This window comes from Phoenix dactylifera, chromosome 6, assembly GCF_051530095.1.
Source record: "Phoenix dactylifera cultivar Ajwa chromosome 6, Ajwa_hap1_PhDact_Kaust_v1.1, whole genome shotgun sequence".
In the NCBI taxonomy this organism is placed as follows: domain Eukaryota; kingdom Viridiplantae; phylum Streptophyta; class Magnoliopsida; order Arecales; family Arecaceae; genus Phoenix; species Phoenix dactylifera.
Window position 1 is genome coordinate 29950154 of NC_143195.1, and position 21844 is coordinate 29971997.

At 42.6% G+C, this 21844-nt stretch overlaps 2 protein-coding genes and 1 pseudogene across 4 annotated transcripts; all 3 read left to right on the top strand.

Annotated features, from left to right (window-relative positions):
• The first annotated feature begins 30 nt into the window (after positions 1-30).
• On the top strand, positions 31-13714 carry LOC103702788 (nitroreductase family protein). 2 transcript variants are annotated; one of them, XM_008785353.6, is made up of 4 exons: positions 31-1553; positions 4714-6512; positions 6589-6778; positions 13313-13714. In XM_008785353.6, the coding sequence occupies exons 2-4, from the start codon at positions 4800-4802 to the stop codon at positions 13438-13440; spliced, it is 2031 nt and encodes a 676-aa protein (XP_008783575.4). In that variant the 5' UTR covers positions 31-1553; positions 4714-4799; the 3' UTR covers positions 13441-13714. The 2 variants fall into 2 exon arrangements, with proteins under 2 accessions (XP_008783575.4, XP_089780135.1); XM_089924009.1 differs by lacking the exon at positions 31-1553 and having other exon boundaries at positions 1648-6512.
• Positions 13715-14400: 686 nt separating this feature from the next.
• Positions 14401-16592, top strand: OTP70 (Tetratricopeptide repeat (TPR)-like superfamily protein). Its single transcript, XM_089924010.1, has 2 exons — positions 14401-16093; positions 16259-16592. The coding sequence occupies exon 1, from the start codon at positions 14461-14463 to the stop codon at positions 16057-16059; it is 1599 nt and encodes a 532-aa protein (XP_089780136.1). The 5' UTR covers positions 14401-14460; the 3' UTR covers positions 16060-16093; positions 16259-16592.
• Positions 16593-18369: 1777 nt separating this feature from the next.
• LOC103702787 (cytochrome P450 CYP94D108 pseudogene) lies at positions 18370-20362 on the top strand (annotated as a pseudogene). The gene has a single exon (XR_015988014.2). The product of XR_015988014.2 is annotated as a cytochrome P450 CYP94D108 pseudogene (transcript).
• The last annotated feature ends 1482 nt before the right edge of the window (positions 20363-21844 follow it).

Below are 21844 nucleotides of genomic sequence, written 5' to 3' on the forward strand. Positions count from 1 at the left end.
TCATCATCGTTCTCTCTCTCTCTCCCTCTCGCTTGCTCTTTTATTCTCCTCTTCGATGCAAGCCAGGTGGGAGGGGAAGGTGAGCTCGATCGCTACTGCCTCTGTTTCTTCATGGCCAAATCTCTTACGAGTTCTCGTCTTGACTTTTCAAAACCAGAATCGCGGTGCGCATGGGACTCGCTGAAGGTACTTCTTGGAACTCAAATTGTTTCTTGGGACTCACTTGTTTCATGCCGCCTTCTGGTCCTTTTCAATATCTTTCTTTTAGAAAGAAACTATTATTTTATTTGTTACCACGGGAGGGTTTCGGGTTGAGTCAGGTCTAAGATCAGGTGAAGTCCTCTCTAGCTTGGAGAACCAAATCCGTTTCAAAATACTAGACCGCCTGCTAGATCGAGCAAGAGCCAAGATAAAGATATAGAGAGGACTTCACTCGCTCTGAATCAGTATAAAGATACAGCTAATTCCGTTTCAAAACATAAATCCATTGAAATTTGTATCTTTCAAATAGCTGTTTATATAATCATATATCTGATTCCAAATAAATCATATTCAAGTTGAGAGTTTATAACTATGATTACACTTATACCCTGTAGCTAGGTCAGAAACAAAATTGCACTTATATTCTGCGGAGTAGGCCAAACTATCATACTTATATTCTATAGTTGGGCCAAAATTGCCAATGCATAATCCCAATTGGTAGAGTCTAAAACATAGTCAAGCTAAGAGTTCCAAATATGATGCGTGTTAAAGTTCTTTTTGTAAAATAATAGATATATCATAATCTGATCAAAATATGCATATATAATGCAAGAACAGTAAATATAACAATAGTTCGAAAAATGTTACTCCAATTTATCTATCTATTTTTCATTCAAATCATCATCTCATAAAATTTATAAATTATATAAATTCATTAACAATTTATTCGATGCAACAATATTATTATATAAATAAAAAAATTTAGAAAAGGCAGATCGTTACTTACCTTGCAAATGCGATCCAATTAATTCTGAAAATTCTTTTTCGAGCTTAATATTCCAAAATTATACTTTTTATCATAATTTTATCATAATTATTTTAGAAATAAAAATTCTAAATTCTGACACCCCCACGCAGGAGTGCCTGACATTTGATCAAGATGATTTTATTGAATCATGCTCGGACTAGTGTTGGCAAAGACCAGAATGGGCCTGACATGCTACCCAATGACACGCCGCCCAACAATTCGGAATCAAGATCCTTTACTATGGTCAATTCAAAATTACTGTGAAGAGTTTTTACTACATCCAACTACTTTAGAGAGAGAGTATGGTGAGAAAATCGAGTAAATAAATTTTACGGAGAGAGAAAGATTGAAAACTTCACCAAAAGCTTGATGACCTGGTGTGGCAGCGAGGCTCAATTTGTGCGAGGGGGGGGAACGGATTATAAACTATAGGGATAGGGAAGGAAGTTTTTCCGACACAACTCCGATCCCTCATTTGGTGATAGATCCTCATCTTCTTCTGGCTCAAATCTCACATCCAGGGCACTCATACCAATAGCTTCAGGTATGCTTTAGTTTGAGATTATTAAAGATATGCTCGACCTCGTTAGAATCTCAGTTTGGGTTTAATCATAGCCTCAGAGGCCACGGGTCAACATATCTGTCCATAAATCAAGAGAGAGAATAAGAGAGAAAGTATGGAAGAGAGAGAAAGTCCAACGAGAGAGAGAGAGAGAGAGAGAGAGAGAGAGAGAGAGGGGGACCCCTTTCTCTCTCTCCCCCCCCCCCCCCAACCGCCAGGCCCGACGGCAGAAGGAGGTGGCGAGGTAGGCTCGGCCAACCTCGGCGGCCGACGGCGGCGAGCGAAAACAGGCCGAACGGGGCTCCCCTCTTTCGGGTGAAATCCCGGCGATTTTCCGGCTCAAATCCACAACGAATCACTTCTAAAATACCAGGATAGGAAGAGAAGAAGACGAGGAACACTTACCTCGGTCCGGCGAGGTTCCGGCGGCCCTTTCCGACGCTGAATTGCGGAGGAGATTCGGAGAAGAATCGTCGAGATCGGCGGCGACTCTCGGAGAAACCGGTGATGGAGTCCAAAGGAGGAGGAGAAGGCCTTAAATAGATGGAAATCCCGGGATTTTTTATAAGGTTTGCTTGCCCTCGAATTCTTGACTTCCGGCGATATCGGGGGAGGAATAAGACTCCGATTGGGAGTCTTCTCCTCCGCACGCCCGCTCAAGTGCTAGTAGGCCGGCCTGACCGGCCCACTAGCCCAAAAACGGGCAATTACATATATACAAAATTGATGTGCTTCTCGATATTCAGAATACCTAACTTTCATGAATTTGAGAATCGAAAGTGCGAGTTAGCTAATTTCAACAATGGATTGCATAGGTCCAAGTGGCTTGAATAAAGAGCTGTTCATATAAATAACCAAGAAAGGGACCATGGAAGTTTGCCATTCAATGTAACAGACTTGTCAAAATCAAATGGTATCTGTTCAGCCAGGTGAACCTTAAATTCTGAGACCCATTATGTTCAACTACAGTAGTTTGCCTCTCAACAATTGTTTGGAGTTGTCAGCCATTACTTGGTACCTTTGCTATTGAATAAGGACCTGATTTTTTGTTTATAAAACATTAATTGGCTTCTTTTAGAACATTTTGAGAGAACATATAGGTCTTGTTTTTGGGGGTTGGGGAGTAATCAGAGAATGTAGACTCTTTAAGGGTTATGTTCACCTAAAAATAGATATCTAGAAACATAACCTCATTCAAGGAGATTTTAATTTTAATTATGCCTCAAGAGCAAATAGACAGCCTCCTTAATATCTGTACTTACATAATCCATTCATGTAACATCATCTCTGATCTCTGAGTGCATAACTTGGCCAAGCCTATGGCCAACCACTTGCACAGATGAGAGACCATTCGGTTTGAAGTGAGAACCCATAATGAGATACCATTCTTAATCATTTATCCATTCATAGGCCATCTACTTCTACTGAGGGAATGAGCTTGCATTTCCCTTGATTGGGCCCATTTCTAAACCCTCTTAGATCAGGAAATTGGAAAAGGAGGGATCCAACTACCTTCTACTGAGGCATCATGTCTCTTTCCTCTATACATATTGGTGCTTTGTGCTACCTTATATGGGTTTTAGACCTACAGCCGTAGAGAATAAATTTTGCTCATATTGTACCTTGAGGGAGTTTGATCATTACTAGTTTGGATGCAGTGTTATAAAAGATGATGTAATCTCAGGCATGGGCAGGGTAAATGAAGATGAACTTGTGTGCAGAATGCAGGAGATATGTTGTATCGGCACTACTGTAGAACTCGAACCTATGCCGTTGTGCTTGTCAGCCCAAGCCCTTTATCATGATATATACATATCATATTTATTATATATAAACATAAATATGGAAATGTGTGTGTAGACATTTAGCGTGTTAATACATAACTATGTATCCACATGTATATATGGATACATATGTATATTTATACATGTTGTTTTATAAAAGTGTTTTCTTGTAGTTTCCTTTTGTAAAGATACAAACAAACAAGAAAAAGGAATTCAGGTTGTATTAAAATTATCGCTGTATCTGAAATTTGTGGTTAGATCGTAAGTAGAAGCAGGGCCGGACGAGGCTAACTTCCCTCCCAATCTCAAGGGAAGGGGCAGCCTCAATATCCATTAAACTACACTCCTCTCCATCTGTTGTTCTCTGGCGTTATCTGTTCATGGGAATCAGTCGGAGGGGATTTCTCGATCAATGATGAGGCTTTGGCACAGTTGTCACATAGAACAATTTGTGGCCACAAGAAGGTATTGATTCGAAACCTTCGACTAAAGCTCTGGTGCCAATCATGATTCAAAGACCGAGGAATCACAACAATCTTACCACTTCATCTTAGACAATAATGACATAAGTTATATTTATGTTTATTTATTGGTCCAGTGTAAATTTTATGAGCCTCAATATATCTCGAAAATAAATTATTATAAATTTTGTGAAATACAATATCTAGTCTTTTTCATTTTTATTTTCGAGGTAGACCTTAAGGTCTGTTAATATGTCAATTTATGCAAATGGTACAAAAATCTGATAACATAGTTTTGTTGAATTGAAGAATTGATTAAGCGGCTTTTACCAAGGGTTTCATTTGGTCTATTTGGCAACTATGCTTAATATGATAAAAATAAAAAAAAAGCTACAGATTGACAAGAGCAGATTAAATCTATAAACAAGAAGAATATCCATGGAGTTTCGGGCCACCTATTGTTCGGTTTCTTTGTGCACTATCAAGTGTTGCTAAACACTCGAGCCCCCTTACTGTCCTCTACTTTTCTAAAACAAAGAAGAAGCATCTTTGATGCCCGAAAGTTTCTAATTTCTGGCGTAAAAGTGTGAGAATGCGTGCGGAATATATGTTTAGTCCCATATAGATTATTTACTGGATAGATCAGAGTATTTATATAAAATTAAGAAACCAAATAATATCTTCCGGTTAGTCTTTTTAGATGAGAGTCTGAATTGTGATAAATAGTATTAACTCATAATTTATGTGGACTAGAGGATATTGCAGCATAGATCTATTAGCGTCGACCATGAATATCGAGATGATCGTGGTGCCTGTGATTAGATTTGAATGAATTTAAATTTTGACAAAGATTAGATTAAAAACTTATTTTTTTTTTATATTTTTTTTTTGGGTGAGATTATGAGCTGTGACAAAGCGCCCGCCCAATTTTGGTGGGCTTTGGTATCGTGATTCTATTGGGCCGGACCCAACAATCCCTCCCTATGGCGTGCATCTCGGCCGCGCCGAATCGAACATTCTTCTCCCTTCCTACAATTCCTTCTCCTCCATCGCGCAACAGAGGAGAAGCAAGAAGTAGAAGAAGAGGAATAGCGAGGAGAAAGAGAGGCATGTGCCTGTGCTTCTTCCTTCCTCACTCTCCTTCCCGAATCTCCTTCTGCTTCCCCTCCCCTCCGATAATGTCAAGAAGAACGCTCCGCTCCACCGCCCCAGCCATGCACTCCAACCCCTCCCCTCCTCCTCTCCCTTCCCAATATCACCAAGAAGAGCAGCTTCAAAGCCAGCAGCAGGCCCTAAAGTACCACAACCAGACCAAGCACTCCCTCACCAATGGCTACGCCCTCGGCCCCCGCGGCCTCGACTGGGCCAACCAGCCCAACCCTTTCCTCCGCTTCCTCTCCTCCCCTCTCCATCCTCTCCTCCACTTCCCCCCTCTCCCCGGCGACTCCCCTCTCTACCACTCTCTTTTCTCTTCCTTTCCTTCACCACCTCACCCGCTCTCCCACGCCTTCCTCTCCCGCCTCCTCTACGACTCCCTCTCCCTCTCCGCCTGGAAGACCACCGGCCTCTCCACCTGGTCCCTCCGCGTCAACCCCAGCAGCGGGAATCTCCACCCCACCGAAGCCCACCTCCTCTCGCCACCTCTCCCCGACGGCAACTCCCCTCTCTCCTCTTCCCCTTTCCTCGCCCATTACTCCCCCAAGGACCACTCCCTCGAGCTCCGCGCCCGCCTCGAAACCTGTTCCCTCTTCCCCAATCATGGCGGCTCCGTGCTTCTCCTCGTTCTATCTTCCATCTTCTGGCGCGAGGCTTGGAAGTACGGCGAGCGCGCCCTCCGCTACTGCAACCACGACGTCGGCCACGCCCTCGCCGCCGTCGCCCTCGCTGCCGCTTCCCTCGGCTGGGACGCCCGCCTCCTCGACGTCCTCGGCCACGACGACCTCGACCGCCTCCTCGGCCTTCACCGCGCCGACCATCCGCCGCCTTCCCAGCTCCCCCACCGACCCGTCCGCGGCCGCTTCCCCTGGATCGAATCCCAGCATCCCGACTGCGCCCTCCTCCTCTTCCCCTTCGGCGCTGCGCCCTCCGTTGACTACTCCGCGCTCAGCGTCGCCCTCTCCCGGTTTCCGTCTTTGGAGTGGCTCGGGACCCCCGATTCTCTCAGCAAGGACCATGTTTGCTGGGATATCATCTACCGGACAGCCGAGGCCGTGAAGAAGCCACCGACGCCCGGCGATCGTTTCTCCGTAAATCCCTTCCACGAGAGCGGATTGATATCAGAAAGTTTATACAAAGGTCTCACGGTTCGGGAGGTGGTCAGGAAGCGGAGGAGTGCGGTTGATATGGATGGCGTTCATGTGATGAAGAGGGAAACTTTCTATCAGATACTGTTGCATTGCCTTCCTTCGGGGGAGGTGGGACCGGGGGAGAAGCAGGGGAAGCAATTCGCACTGCCATTCAGGGTTCTGAGTTGGGATGCGGAGGTGCATGCTGCTCTGTTTGTTCACAGGGTCGCAAATTTGCCTCAGGGCTTGTATTTCTTGGTGAGGAATGAGGACCATTTCGATGGCCTGAGGCGGGCGATGAGGCCGGAGTTTGAGTGGGTGAAGCCGGAGGGTTGCCCTGCTGGCCTCCCCCTGTATAGGCTTGCGAGAGGGAACTGTCAGGAGCTAGCCAAGCAGCTGTCTTGCCATCAGGTATGGTGCTTTAATATTTCCTATGTGCTTGTTAGAGTCTTTCTTTGCTCTCATCCATCTCTGTCCTCAAATGCAGGATATTGCCTCGGATGGGTGCTTCAGCCTAGGCATGGTAGCTCGTTTTGAGCCTGTTTTGCGGGAAAGGAATGCTTGGATGTATCCTCGTCTATTCTGGGAGACTGGAGTTCTTGGTCAAGTATTATACCTTGAAGCACATGGTGTTGGGATATCTGCAACTGGAATTGGTTGCTACTTTGATGATGCCGGTATATGTTTTTTTTTTAAAAAAAATTCTTTAGCCTGAGTTTTGAGTACAACATACGGATGACTCGTAACTTTTCCTAGCATGCTTTAGGAATTCTAAATGTATTGTTGCTATATAATGTGAATTTCATATTCCATGTGGTAAATATATAAGTAGCGAAGGAAAAGTGGCACAATATACTATGTTTTATGAAAAACAGACTGATCCTATCATTACCAATTCTAAGAATTTCATTTTTTTGTTAAATTTGTATTCCATTTGCAAAAACTTACTTAAATTTCAGCAACTAATGTGATATGACTTCTTCCATCTTCTTGGTGAAAAGGGCTAGTGAAATGGTGGGATGGGCAGATTGTGGAGAATTGACAAGGATCTGGGTAGTTGTCAGAGTGAAAAGAGGAGGGCTTTTGGTATGTCCTTGAGGTTAAAGATAGAAGAGGTTGGCTTCTATCTCCTTTTTCACCTTTTTCATGTTAGAATTAAGATGGTTGGCTTGGAAAGTTTAGAGGAGGGTCTGGTAGTTATGGTGTGGGAGAAAGATGGGGAAGATGCTGATATTGAAAGCTGATTCTGATAGCTTCTTAACCAGTAAAATCAAGATCAAGGCATCATGGGATGGAGGAACTACAAAATTGGAGTTGGGCTGTAAGGTAATGAAAGTTATGATTAAAAGAAAAGAGAATTTGACATCTAGGAAGTTGACAATGTTTGGATGATAAAGCAATGGAATTTTTTGTTGAAGGAAAAGCAAAGCGTAAGCTAAGTACTAATATAGGTAACTAATGAAAATTAGACCTACAGTTCGAGGGATTAGGAGGATAGTGTGATAAGAGAATAGGTGGTATACAGAATTGCAAACATGGTCAAGTTAAATGCGGCATGTATTTATTCCAAGAATAAATTGAGAAACTTAAAGTTGCAATGAGAAATCAGGTGGTCAGATTTTATGGACTTCGCTACAAAGTGGCTTTGGGAGATTAAAGGAGTGTCTGGGTTATGCAGTATTTGGCTGAAACAGATCACAATATCATTTTTCTATTTCTTTCCAGCGATGATATTATAGGGAAAAGTTGTTGCATGTTAGAAGGCTGATAATTTTGAGATTATATGAGGGTTTGTGATGATAATGGAATTTGTAGAGATGGGATGTTCTGGAGTTGGGGAAGGAAACGTTGATTTCATGTATACTTTGTGCAAGAAAGAATGACAATGATATGAATGGGGTTGTTTGTTTGTTTACATTTAGTTAGAGGTGCATTTTTTGCATATCCAGACTAGTTAGATTAATAGTTAAGAATTCCAGTGATATAAAACTTTTGACAGATTCTTGTTTTTGAAGGTTGAGAGACACAAATCCTTGTTGAATTATTGGTCATGCTCTAGTTTATTTTGATCCCTTTAACAAGGATTGGTGACTCAGATTTTCTAGTCGGAGGACCGTATGCTTCATTGCTGTGACCTGTGGTATGGTTGGATATGATCTCTTGATTTTGTACAGTTTTTGATCCTTGCCCCTCGCTATAGATATAAATGTAGAGATTAATTGAGAAGATAAACTTAAGGTGCCCCTTGATAAACTCAGCAAACCTTATTTTTCAATTTTTGACAATAAGTGACTGATTTAATCAAGAAATGATGTAAGAGACCTATGTAAAAATATCAGACTCTGAAAATCACAGATTTATGTTTTTTGTGATAAGCATCTTGAAACCAATAAACACCACATTGACAACTCCAAACCACTACTTAGCTTCTTGTTAACACTATTATGCTCAGATGATTAAAAATCAACACGTCGCCCACAAACAGGGGTTACACACATGAGATGTGGTCTGTTATTTGTTGTTTAGCCCACAGCCCTATTTATGTTAACCAGAATATTCTAGAATATGCTGTGGTAGGGAGTTATAAATCACTTTTATGCATACGAAAAGACAAACATGAAATATATTTAGACTACCTTTTCATCTGGTGGTCCCTTAGTATTTTTGTTAGCTGATGATGGAATATGTACTTTGCATGTTTTCTTTTTGCAAACGAATCCTCCTTGTGCCTTATAATCAAGCATCAATAATTCTTAAATTTGTTATGATTCTATGGTGGCTCATGCATTGTCATTGATTTCTAATTCAAGTGTTGTAGTTGGAGCAACTAGGGGTAGCAACTGGATAGGGTCATATTATCTATAAGATGCATGGGCTTGTCTGGTATTTAATTCATTGTTGCTTGATCTGTACCCACCAGCAGGTTAAATCTGCTGATCCTCATTGATCTTGCTCAAAGCTGTTTGCCCTTTTCCTTTACCGTCTTCTTCTTGTTTGGCCTCCTGTAGTAGAGTAGTAGACTCTAACCTTGACCCTTGAGCTGTCCATGGACCTGCATGGTGATATTGTACTAGGAGTATCTTTATAAGCTATTGTTACTTTGACTGTGTGGTTACTTGATGAAACTTATTGTTATTTATAAACTTATTGTTGCTCTGATCAGAACTTTGCCATGAGCTCTCAGAACTTTGCCATCAGCTCTCGCAACAATGACCTAATAGATCATGCAGGTGTAACAATGCATAATCTGTTTTAGTCTTAAGTTGTTAGTGCCCAATTACTACTTGACCTGCAAATGAAATAGCCTCTCGATACACATGTTTTTGTAGGCGGAGCCTGTCGGGTTAAAAATTCCGGCCCCATTTGGCAATGTAGGTCTAATCTTTGATTTGCCTGACATAAAGAACACCTTGTAAGTGGATAACAGAAAGAGGTAAACTCAGCAATGCTAAGAAAACTTCTTTTGACACAACTATTATAAGGCAGGGTACTTCCCTTTGGACACGCTGGCATGGAACCCTTTTTTTGTGATAAAGGTAGGTGGGCTAGCCCACCGAATTGTCACGAAGCCTTTTTTTTTTGTGATAAAGGTAGGTGGGATAGCCCACTGAACCGCCACAAATGACAATACAGATCATGGCATTTAGCAAAACTAGGGAGTGCAACTTGCTGGAGTTGCAGAACTCAAATGAGGGGATATTTTTTTTTTTTAAATAGACCTTAATTTGAAATATGTGCAATCCATCCAATTTGCTGGAACATAGAAATGAAATGGCATGACCTTCCATTCTATTTGACTTCGCTGCGCATCCAAGAGTGGTTGATGGTCAAATGTTGATGCCTTTCTTAACGCTCCTGTCTGTACATCTGGGAGGCAATCATGTATCAAAAAACCTTTATTGTCATTCTACTGCTAATGGTATGTATTTCTGCTGGCATGTGCCAATTCGATAGATAATGGTTCACACTATAGCATAAGACTGCATCAAATTTTTAAGAATGATATGGTGAATAAGAAGCCTATAAAACCCACAGTAAAGATGCCAGTGTCTAAGCATCTGCAATTCTGCATTCTTGTTTGACTTTTATAAAACCAGTATTCTTTCTTTAAGGTACTCAAGCCCCTCTTTGTTTGGCTGGAATTGGATGCACTATATCTAGAAAATTTATTTAGAACTCAGAAGTAAAAGTTTGTTAAAAATGAAGATGAGGCAAAAGAAACAATGAAAACCATACATGTGGGGTGCTTATCTGGGCTGATCAGTTACTTTGAGAATACCAAGTTCCGTAGTGGGTGGAAATTGTGCAGGTCTCCATGCAGGCTGAAAAAGAATGATGTTTCTCCTTCGTGGGCCACTTTTTACATAGCATGCCCGAGTAATAGTTGTAGTTGCTAATGCCCTGCTGTGTATATGCGGTCTCTTAATGCACTAGATATTTTGATAATTTAAAAATTAGGTAGGCTGCTTACTGGAATTTTTGATCAGAAGTATAGCCCTCTGGGGATTTTTTTTTATAAAAAAAAATTTATTATACTTGAAACTAGGAACTTCACTTTCATAAATGGAGAAGAAGAAGAAGAAGAAAATATTATGCTAAAAGTTTCCAATGGTTCTAATTCTATTTTCTTGCATGAGAAGCCCCATGCGGTGCCGACTTTGCAAGCTTTTTAGGTTTATACGGTGTTATGATAAGATGCATCCCTTTTTCTTCTGCTACATGTTCTTATATGTCTTTTGTTCTAGATCTAATTAATTGTTGAAACCTTAGAGTTGAGCTGTTTCTCGAGTTCATGCTAGATACTGCAATAGACCCTAAGTATTAACTATTGCAATTAACATTTCCATAGGTTCAGTTTTCTTAGCTGCGATACTTTTCTCCCTTCTATCTACAACTGCAAACATGTGAAAAATATAATGTCTTCATTGTTCTTATCTGTAGAACAGTAATGATTCATGTTTGTTTGCCACTCACAGGCCATAGATCTTTCTCTGTATGCAACCAAATGCTACAATTTGTGACACTTTCTGTGCTTAATAAACTAATTGTGCTTCATTTTCAAGATGACAGTATTATGAGAAATAAAGCAAGCTCTGAGATAAAATTTGGGCTTGTACAATATAGAGCCTTTCAGATATTCAAACTGACGTGGTTTTATTTAGCCTGTTAGAGCTATATGTTCATTGCATAAAATCTTTTGGCCAGATATTTATATGTTTCCCTTTTTAGGTTATCTTGGCATTTTATGAATTGCCATGATGAGATAAATGAGGATTGTTGCAGTAGTAGAATTGAAGTACTGGAAGTAAAGATGCACCTTTGGATTTCGATATAATAGCCTATTGCAATATGATAACCTAATCATTCTAACTGTATGGAACAATAACGAAATCCTTGTTATGCTTTATGCCTTAGAATGTTAGGTTGTGGGTTTGTGCAGATAAGATTGGCATAGCAGGAAGATGGACATTAAGTTAAATTTTAAATTTGTTACTAGTACAAATGACGGTCGTATTAATAATTTGAAAAAAGGAGAAAGGGACTTGCACTAATGGAGGGCAAACAATTAAGAATTTTTGTTTTTGAAGTTGAAAACTTGAATATCATGCTTTTTTTTTTTTTTTGGGGGGGGGGGGGGGGGGGTGGTGGTTAGTTGCTGCTAAATGCTTATTGTAAACTAAGTACAATCACTAAATTGCATGCTCATTATGGCAGTGAAGGGGCACTGTTTGCATGATTCTAGCTTTTCCAATAAAAGTTAATACATCTGGTATTTTCCCCTTAACTCTGAGGTGCATCAACACAAGAATTATGTTATCTTCGAACTCCCTCTTTTAAAACTCTCATATCCATAACTATTCTATGTATCTTTTTTATTTGAAACACCCCATTCTAGTTCTATGTCCACAACTTCAAGCTGCGACATTGCCAGAGATCGGTTTGCGCAAGTTATGACACCTAACTGAAGGACTTACAGTATTCAATGATACTTTCTAGAATCACCTCGATGATACAAAAACTTAATTATCGCTTTCATTTGTGCTCAAGGATCAACAAGAATGTTGGCAAGCTTGAAAAAACCTTGTTTGGAGGTTGTCCTTCACATTGCACATTTAGCTCGTAATTTAATGTCTCTAAACCTCAAAGCATGGGAAACATTGGGAATATCCTATATGTAATGTCAACACATGATTGGTTACATGCCATCCAAGGTTCAAACCCTCAGTTTTAGTTTTGGTTTTCACCGGGCAAAATGATTTCTGTTTCGTTATTTCAGTCAAAAAAATTACAAGGAAAATGATAAAATAGTATATAAAAATAGTCAAAAATATTATAGGGAATCCAAAAATTATAAAAGTGATTAAGAAAAATAGATAGAGAAATAAATTGAATCAAGTAAATAAAAGACAATTCATCTTAAAATATATTGAGTTGCTTATGTGCTTTGGGTGTTTCAGTTCAATGACAATTATGATTTTTTTTTTTTAAGAAAAAGGTTACTTTTACATTATTCTTCTATAGGGTAATGTAGCATTTTACAGTTTGATGACAATGTACATCATTGTGATGTTAGCAGTAGGATAACCAAATCCTTGGTCCAAAAAAAAAGGAAAAGAAAAGAAAAATAAATTTCTTTGAATTTCTCTGACCCAACATCACGTTCTCATTTTAATCTCAACAAAATGCTTATTGAAATTTAGACTAAATAAAGAAATGACAAAAATAAACTTAAGTCACCCATATATACAATACATTTGGTGCATGAGCTAGTTTTCGCCAAAATTCTCTGCTTCCAGATTGGCTCAGACTGAAACAAAAAAGTTTTGGTTTTGGTTTTGGAATCTCTGCATAACTTGTCTATTCCTGAACCTCTATGTTGTCTTATCAAGTAGTTCTTTGCCTATATATATCTGACACTTTTATGGTAGGCATGAATTAATATAAAATAAGGTTAGCAAAGTCGAGGGCAAGAAAAAACATGAATTCAGCAAACCATCTCTTGCCTTGCCTCCATATGCCAGCAATCTATCTTGTGAGCTTGATTACTATAAATGCAAATTTTAGGGTGCCTCTAATTAGGGTGTAGTCTTGTTGGAAATGTCAGTGATTGATTTTCCATTTCATTCTCAATATTGCAGTTAAATGTTTCATAAGATCAAATTGCAAGATTGTTTAAATAATTGTTTAAACTTTTATCTTGTATCATGCAGTTCATGAGGTTCTTGGCCTGAAAGATTTGGAGTTCCAGAGTCTCTATCATTTCACTGTTGGAAGTCCTGTGTTAGACAAGCGAATTATGAGTCTTCCTGCATATCCAGGCCCTGGAATAGATGCATAACTTTCTTTTATGGCACATAGCCGAAGAAAAGCAATTGACAGGTACTTGGGGACCAATCCTGCTCCCAAATATGCTCGTTTGTATAAGCATCAGTTAACTGGCAGTTCTCCCAAAACCTTGTTTTAGACTAGGTGGATGTGCTGAGAAACGAAAAATGCAAATAAAAAATGTATCTATATGTATTACTGTACATTGGCATTAGTGTTACCAAGATACAACTTTATTCTTGTGCTGCAAATCATGAAGCTACCTCAGGGTTTCATTTTGTCTTTCCGTATGACATTCTGCTACATGTTTCACAGAATTCCCTGTGGGCATTGTTGATTGTCATTTCCTGTGCCACTGCCAGTGTATTGTGCTGCCTTTGCTTCACGCAGCCTGAACCTGATGGTCTCAAGCAGGAAAAGAAATTGGCATCTTAAGGGTAAAGAATTAATAACAGTTTGGACAAAAACAAATTTCACGCAGTCTCTATTTAGTTGGCAACATAAAACCCGGTGAATATACAACTGCTATGTTGGAGATGCAGCAGGCGTTGCGGAACATGGAAAAAAGAAGATGCATGCATGTTTTCACTTACAAGAGAGGCTCAGGACATGCAGGTTTTCAAGCGAAAGCTAATTATTTATCTATTTTTTTTTACTCTCTCAAAGAAATATATCATCATTTTCAGGCCTAGCAGAGATGACGGTCATATTAACGGTTATGAACGAAGTGAAAAAAGGACTGTTAAGTTGGTCTCTTCTTTATCGCCTTTCTTATCTCTTACTTTTTCAATAACAACTAAATCAATTATAGTAGTTAGAAAAATATCTAAGAGCATTTGACTCCAATAAAATTTATTTTTATTTTCTAAAACAACGATATATATTATTTCAAATCAAATGTAATAATATTTTTTACAAAATTTCAGAAAAAATTAAAAGGGGAAAACACTGAAACCAATCTTTTGATTTTTTTTTTTTAAAATGAGCTAAGTAGTTACTGGTATAAAGGCTCGCACACAATTACCGTTGGAGCATGGAGCTCCACGCGGGTGCTTTACCCGCTTCATTTGCTCCCTCCTTCCTCGTTCGCAGCAGCTCCCGCATAAGCAAGCGGAAAAAGGGCGAACCTCCCCCTAAACTCGTTCCCAAACGCGTCAACACCCTCGCCTACCCCAAATCCTCGCCCACTCCTCTCCTCCCCCTCCCCCACCGCGCCCCCCTCACCCGCGACCAAGCGCTCGATCGCGTCCTCGCCGACCTCGACTCCGCCCTCGCCCGCGGCGTCCATGTTGACGCCTCCATCTTCGCCTCCCTCCTCGAGACATGCTCCCGGATGCGCTCCCTCCGCCACGGCGCCCGCCTCCGCCGCCTCATCCCCTCCGCCCTCCTCCGCCGGAACCCCGAACTCGCCGCCAGGCTCCTCCGCTTCTATGCCTCATGCGGCCGCGTCGAAAAAGCACACCAGCTGTTCGACCAAATGCCGCACCGGTTTAAGAACAGCGCCTTCCCTTGGAACTCCCTCATCTCCGGCTACACCGAGCTGGGCCTCTACGAAGACGCCATGGCCTTATATTACCAGATGGAGGAGGAGGGCGTCGAGCCCGACCGGTTCACCTTCCCGCGAGTTCTCAAGGCCTGTGCTGGAATCGGGTCGGTGAGCCACGGCGAGGCCCTCCACCGCCACATTGTCCGCTCGGGCTTCGGCACCGACATCTTCGTGCTCAATGCGCTCGTCGACATGTACGCCAAGTGCGGCGACATCCAGAAAGCCCGCCAGATTTTCGACAAAATCCCCGACAGAGATCCTGTCTCATGGAATTCGATGATAACGGGTTATATACGTCATGAACTTCCTCTCGAGGCCATGGGCATCTGCAGAAGCATGCTTGGAGCTGGGATCGATCCAGACTCTGTAACCATCTCATCAATGCTCTCCGGGTCCTCCTCGTCTTCTAGCAACAAGCTCGGGCTTCAAATTCATGGTTGGGTTCTCCGACACGGGCTCCAGTGGGATTTATCAGTCGCAAATTCTTTGGTCGGGATGTACTCCGAGCACAGCCAATTGGATCGAGCTCGGTCGATATTTGAATCGATGCCGGAAAAGGATTTGGTGTCCTGGAATGCTATAATCTCTGCTCACCGTAGGGATCATCGGGTACTCACTTTGTTTCAGAGCATGGAGGATTCAGGGGTGCTTCCAGACCGAGTCACTTTCGTATCGTTGCTCTCGGCGTGTGCGAATTTGGGCTTAGTGGAGGACGGCCGGAGGTTGTTCTCGGAGATGGAGGAGAGACACAAGATAACACCGGGGATGGAGCACTATGGGTGCATGGCGAACATGTTGGGAAGAGCAGGGCTGGTGGGCGAGGCTTACGAGCTCATCTCGAAGCAGATGCCATTCGACGGCGGACCGACGGTGTGGGGGGCGTTGCTGTTTGCTTGCTCGGTGCATGGGGACGATGAAATTGGAGAGGTTGCGGCAGGGAGATTGTTTGAGTTGGAACCTGACAATGAGCTTAATTTTGAGCTGTTGATGAAGATTTATAGGAATGCAGGAAGATTGGAAGAGGTGGAGAGGGTGAGGATGTTGATGAGGGAGAGAGGATTGGAATCAGAGTACTTGAGGGTGTGAAAAATGCGGATTCCCCACCATTTCCTTTCTCCTTGTAATTAATATTTTCTTCTAAGTCGTTGCATGCAAATATTATAATTTGCAAGAACAGTATCTGATTTTTTCCTGGAAGCTTGTTCACAAAATCTGCTGACTTATCTCCTTTTCTTTTCTTTTTTTTCTTGGATCGGCTGTTCATACTGCTCTCGCATGAGCACAGTCTGCTGCATCACTATCTAGAAAGTTACACAAAGTAGAGAAAACTGAAGACTGCTGGATCCATAAAAATTTTTCAGAATGATGAGCAACAAATGAGGTGATTCAGTCAGCAGCTTGGTTCATTTTTCGAAGAACGTGCCTAATCTGAATAGTCCGACCCTTCCAGAAGCAGGTGCTTCATTTCCTTCCGCTCCTCCACCGAAGGTGCTCAACCAACGAGGCTGACTTACCTCCTTCAAGGCTCGGTAGAGGCCTGCGGTTTCACTGTTTAGGATGTAATTTTAGCAAAATTTTATTTTAATGAATGACAAAAATGAAATCTATCACTTGATCCAGAGTTCCTTCACCGGTAAATGAAGATATAAGATGAAGCAATAATGAACAAGCTTCACTACGAGAAAACTCAGTAATTAGCTGTATGGTAAGTGGGCTCTAACATGCAAGGTGTTACACGAGATCTGGTGCTCGAGCCATTTTCTTCATGTCTTTGCCGGAATTGTTACTGACTTTTATAATAGTTATAACAATTATTATTTGCACAAAAAATAACTTTTCAAATTTTTAATAATAAACTAACTATTGAAATAAAAGCTGTTATGATGTAAAATAATGAATAGTAATAAAATTAATGGTATTATCTTTTCCTTTATTCTCTGTTAGATAAAATAACACTCTTTGAGGGAATTCTAAGGAAAAGATATAAAATGTAAAAGTACTTTTGTTTAAAAGAAGGAATAACATGAAATAACGACTACTATTGTTATCTTACATGGTTCATTGTAATCGCCATATTTTTATATTATATATCTCAATAATTATCATAAAATTATTATTTAAAATCATGATGGATTGTAGCCGGCAAACAGCTGTTATAATTGCGTCAACTGCGCCATTCTTGACGTACCCGGCAAGAATGTTCGGCGAGAACGATGAAAAAGTCAACCAGAGAAGCAACTTGAGAAAGTCTACGCTTCCGTTTTTGTCATTCTCGCATTTTCTTCTGACATTTTGGCTGTGCTCCCACCCCAAGAAAACAAAAAAAAAATCACTTTACCGGTGTGTTGTACTCTCAGGACGTGGTTAACCTCGCGTGCACCGGCTTCCGCGAGAAAGCGGATCGCCAATGCGAGACGGACGTGTCTTAAACGAATAAACCGGACCGTGGTTCAGTTGGACCTTCTGGTTCCGGCTCTCCCCCCCCCCAACCACCGTCCTCCCCCTTCCCCTCCACCCATCGTGTCCGCCCCTTTCATCGTCACCGACGCGACGCAGAACGGCGATCTGGCGGTGGCCCAGCACCGCACCCTCCGTGGAGGCGGCCGCCGCCGCCGCCGCCGGCCCCGGCGTCGCCATTCACGGCCGCGAGCGGCTCTTCCTGTCGGACCCCGGGCCAACCCCACCGGTTACCTCTCCGTCCTCGAGCGCCTCAATGACCACTCCCACGCTCGAATCCCTCCTCGCCACCCTCAAGACCTTCTCCTCCCTCCTCGACCAGTAAATTAACGGCAGATCCCCAGCCTAATCTAAGCCCCCAGTCGAGATAAAAGACTCCAAATTCCCATCGCCTATTAGCCTTGTAGCCCCTCCCCCGCCCCCCTTGATCCGATCCGGTCTACCCCCAGTGGCCCAGCTTCAGCTTCGCTAGGGGGTGTTTCCAGATAGCGGCGATGTTGCCGGAGGCGGTGGATGAAGAGAGTTCCAGAGAAGCTTTTCTTTTTGTTTTCTAATTATATTTTTTTAATTCACTTATGGACACGACGTTCCAGTGCCATCACGCACTGCCTCTCCGCGTCGGCATCGTCAACTGTTGTGCGACGCGGTAATGAAGGCAAAGCAACTTGCAATTCCCTTTGCTTTCCGAGCTAGTCATCTAGTTTATTAAAGCGGAGCAGGCTCCACCATTGAAAAGCTGTCTCCAATCTACACCTTTGTTTTCACACATAGAACTCATTTGGTTCGATATATATATATATATACACACACACAATTAATAAAAAAATAGAAAACAATAAAAATATTTTTAATTTAATTGAAAAAGTTTTTTTTACCAAGAAAAAATTATTTTTGAAAAAAAATATATTTTAACTCATTAAAAACTAGGTATTTTTTTATTAAAAATATAATAGGTATTTCATATAATTTTTTAAAATAGTAGATGTTTAACTATTTTTTTTATGATCAATTAAATATATTAAAATTATTTTTTAGATAATATAATTTTAAAAATTATTAAAAAAAAATTTACGAACCAAACGAGTCCATTATATATATCCTCTGCTGCGGCCTCCTCAGACACCATTCTACCATCTCCGAGAATTAAGAAGAGAGAAAGAAATGGACTTATCTCCTCTTCTACCTCCCATCCTCTTCCTCTCTTTCCTCTCCCTATGCTTACTCCATAGAATGAACAAATCACATATTGGCTCAGCGACCAAGATCAGCTTCTCGGAAATGGTCAGAAATGGCCACCGGTTCTTAGAGTGGACGGCGGAGCTGGTGCTCGCCAGCCCCACCAACACCATCATCCTCCCCTCCGGCATAATCACAGGCAACCCCAAAAACATCGAGCATGTTCTCAAGACGAAGTTCGACAACTACCCGAAGGGCGACGCCGTCACCGTCTTGGAGGACTTCCTCGGCCGCGGCATCTTCAACACCGACGGAGACCACTGGAAGCTCCAGCGCAAGATCGCCAGCCTCCAGTTCAACACCAAGACCATCCGAAACTTCGTCCTCGACAACGTCCACCTCGAAGCCGTCGATCGCCTCCTCCCCCTTCTCTCCGAGGCCGCTGCTGCCGGCGAGACCCTCGACCTCCAGGACCTCCTCGACCGCCTTGCCTTCGATAACGTGTGCAAGGTCGCCTTCGACGTTGATCCCGCCCGTCTAAAGGGTGAGACCGAGGACACCGGCAGATTCGCCCACGCCTTCGAGGTGGCCATGGATATTAGCGCCAAGAGATTCCGGCAGCCAGGGCTCCTCTGGAAGCTCCGCCGGGCGCTTAACATCGGAGATGAGCGGCGACTGGGCGAGGAGCTGGCGACGGTAAACGAATTTGCCATGGGGGTCGTCAAGGAACGTAAGCAGAGGAAGACAGAGGAGATGGAGAGCAGCAGCGACCTCCTCTCGAGGTTCATCTCCGAAGGAGCCTTCTCCGACGAGTTCCTCCGCGATGTCATCATAAGCTTCGTGCTGGCCGGGCGCGACACCACGTCGAGCGCCATGGCGTGGTTCCTCTGGCTGGTCTCCACCCGACCAGGGGTCGAACAGAAAATCTTGGACGAGATCAGCTGGGTCCGGTCGAGACATCACAACCCCCCCGGCGGCACGTTGACGCTGGACGAGCTTAGGAAGATGAACTACCTCCACGCGGTGGTGTCGGAGGGCTTGAGGCTTTATCCACCGGTGCCGCTCCAGCCACGGCAGTGTGCGGCGGTCGACGTGCTGCCGGACGGGACGGCGGTGAAGAAAGGGATGTCGGTGACGTATAACACGTACGCGATGGGGAGGATGGAGGGGATATGGGGGGAAGACTGCAAGGAATTTAAGCCGGAGAGATGGCTGGATGGCGATGGGTTGTTCCAGCCCAAGAGGCCGTTCCTGTTTCCGGTGTTCCACGCCGGGCCGAGGACGTGTTTGGGAAAGGAGATGGCGTACACCCAAATGAAGGCGGTGGTGGCGAGCGTCATTGAAAGGTTCGAGATCGAGGTGGTGGGAGAGAAGGAGAGGGAGATTGAATTCACCACCATCTTGAGGATGAAGGGTGGGCTGGCGGTGAAAGTGAAAGAGAGAGAGAGTGGAAACGGCGGTACGGCAAGAGCTTTTGATCATTAACAAAAAGAAAAATCTCTCTTTTTGACCCAAAAAAAAAAGAAAAATCTTGGGTCACGACGGTGTATCGTACCTGTGGTCGTTATCGTTGTGGACTTGTGGTGCAGATGGTCCAAGCGAGCCTGTGGATGATATTTTCTTGGGGAACTTGTAATTTCCCCTATTTTCTTTTGGTAATGAGCAGGTAAATAACCATTTGCAGGGTTTCTGTACGATGTTCCTACCGTATTCATGTGGTCTTTGTACTTTTGGCACTATAGACTCGTTTGGTTTATGATTTTTTTTTTCTTCCATATTTCATTGCTTGAGATGCCTAGGGAAAAGCGGAAACCATATTGGTAAGAAGCCATGCATTTGCTGATTTATCGGATGTATTTGATGGAATTAGCATAATTCTTTAGCAATCAAGATAACCATAATAGCTTAAAGCTTATTGAAATATAGGATAAGGCTTTCAAGACCACACCAAACATAAACATTTTGAAAATCTGTCACTTTTCCATGATCAACCAAACATACTAAAAGTACTTTCCTAGGCATCCTCTTTCTACGAATCTATTTCCAGAAATCATAGTCCTAAAAGGAAAAATGCTTCTCGCGAACCAAACGAGCCCTTAGTGATGAGGCACCCCGAACACATGTGCAATAACATTGGGCTTTTCTCCGGCGGTTGGGGTGTAAAAGTCGAATTTACCATCGGTGACATCAAATTGCCTTTTCAGGATGTTTCAAATGGCGAACTAGCTACACACTTGCTGCCAGTGCGGACTAGCTCCACAGTTGCCCCCATTTTTTTTTCAAGAGTAACGAGACGGGAAGGGGGGAGTTCACTCGAGCGCATGCTTGCATCAATAGTCGTGCATGATCAAGTTTCTAGGTATTTGTGGTAATGGCCGAGAGAGTGGGCAAGGCGGTGGGCGGCTCAGTCGTCGAGGACCGCCGGCACTGGGCGAAGTCGGGGGGATGGGCGACGCACCGGAATTTCAGAGGAGAATGTGGAGAATCTCCGGCGGCACTTCACGTAGGTTCTCGAACTATCGGAAGATCGGATTGAAACCTTGAGGAAAGCTTGGGAGAACCTGGCGGTGGTGTAATAACCCCAAAATATTTTTTTTATATAAAAAGGGATAGAATAGTCCTTTTCAATTAATATAAGGGGTAAAATAGGAAAGAATCAAAAGATAATGGCATAGTTGTAGATGCATTGAAGTGGTAAGGGTAAAATTGGAAGGAATCAAAAGTTAATGGCATAACGGTAGATATGTTGAAGTGTTAGGGGCAAAATGGGAATTTAATAATATTAAACAAAGGGTGAATAGTGTTTTGATGTGATTTAATTAGGGGGTTTGCTGTGGCTTTTGGATGAAACCGAGAGGGAGTCTCAGACGGACAGAGAGGAAGAAAAAGAAGGAGAGGAAAGGAAAGGAAGAAAGGAAGAGGAAAGGAAAGGAAGAAAGGAAGAAGAAGGAGATCCCGGTTGCGCTGCCAGCTGATGGAAAAAGTGTAGATCTCCTTCCCCTCTACGCAAAGACCTCGATTTCCAAAAAGAAAAAGGTAAATATCCGTCCCTATCTAGTCTTTTGATGACATTAGGCTATACAAAGGGTGGATATAGTCTAGAGGGGTCGGATAAGGGTTGTAGAGGTGGTTAAAAGAGGAAGAATCGGATTTTAACAAATTTTTCCGGCACTACGGAAAAACTGTGTCGAAGTCCCAACTTTGGCGAATTATTTAGGGGGTCAAACGGCCTCCGATG

What these genes read in the sequence shown, in the direction of transcription:
- LOC103702788 (XM_008785353.6), top strand. Translation starts at nt 4,800, where the DNA reads ATGGCGTGCATCTCGGCCGCGCCGAATCGAACATTCTTCTCCCTTCCT. An exon ending in AGCAGCTGTCTTGCCATCAG is followed by an intron (nt 6,513 to 6,588) that starts GTATGGTGCTTT and finishes CCTCAAATGCAG; the next exon opens with GATATTGCCTCGGATGGGTG. An exon ending in TTGCTACTTTGATGATGCCG is followed by an intron (nt 6,779 to 13,312) that starts GTATATGTTTTT and finishes TGTATCATGCAG; the next exon opens with TTCATGAGGTTCTTGGCCTG.
- OTP70 (XM_089924010.1), top strand. Translation starts at nt 14,461, where the DNA reads ATGGAGCTCCACGCGGGTGCTTTACCCGCTTCATTTGCTCCCTCCTTC.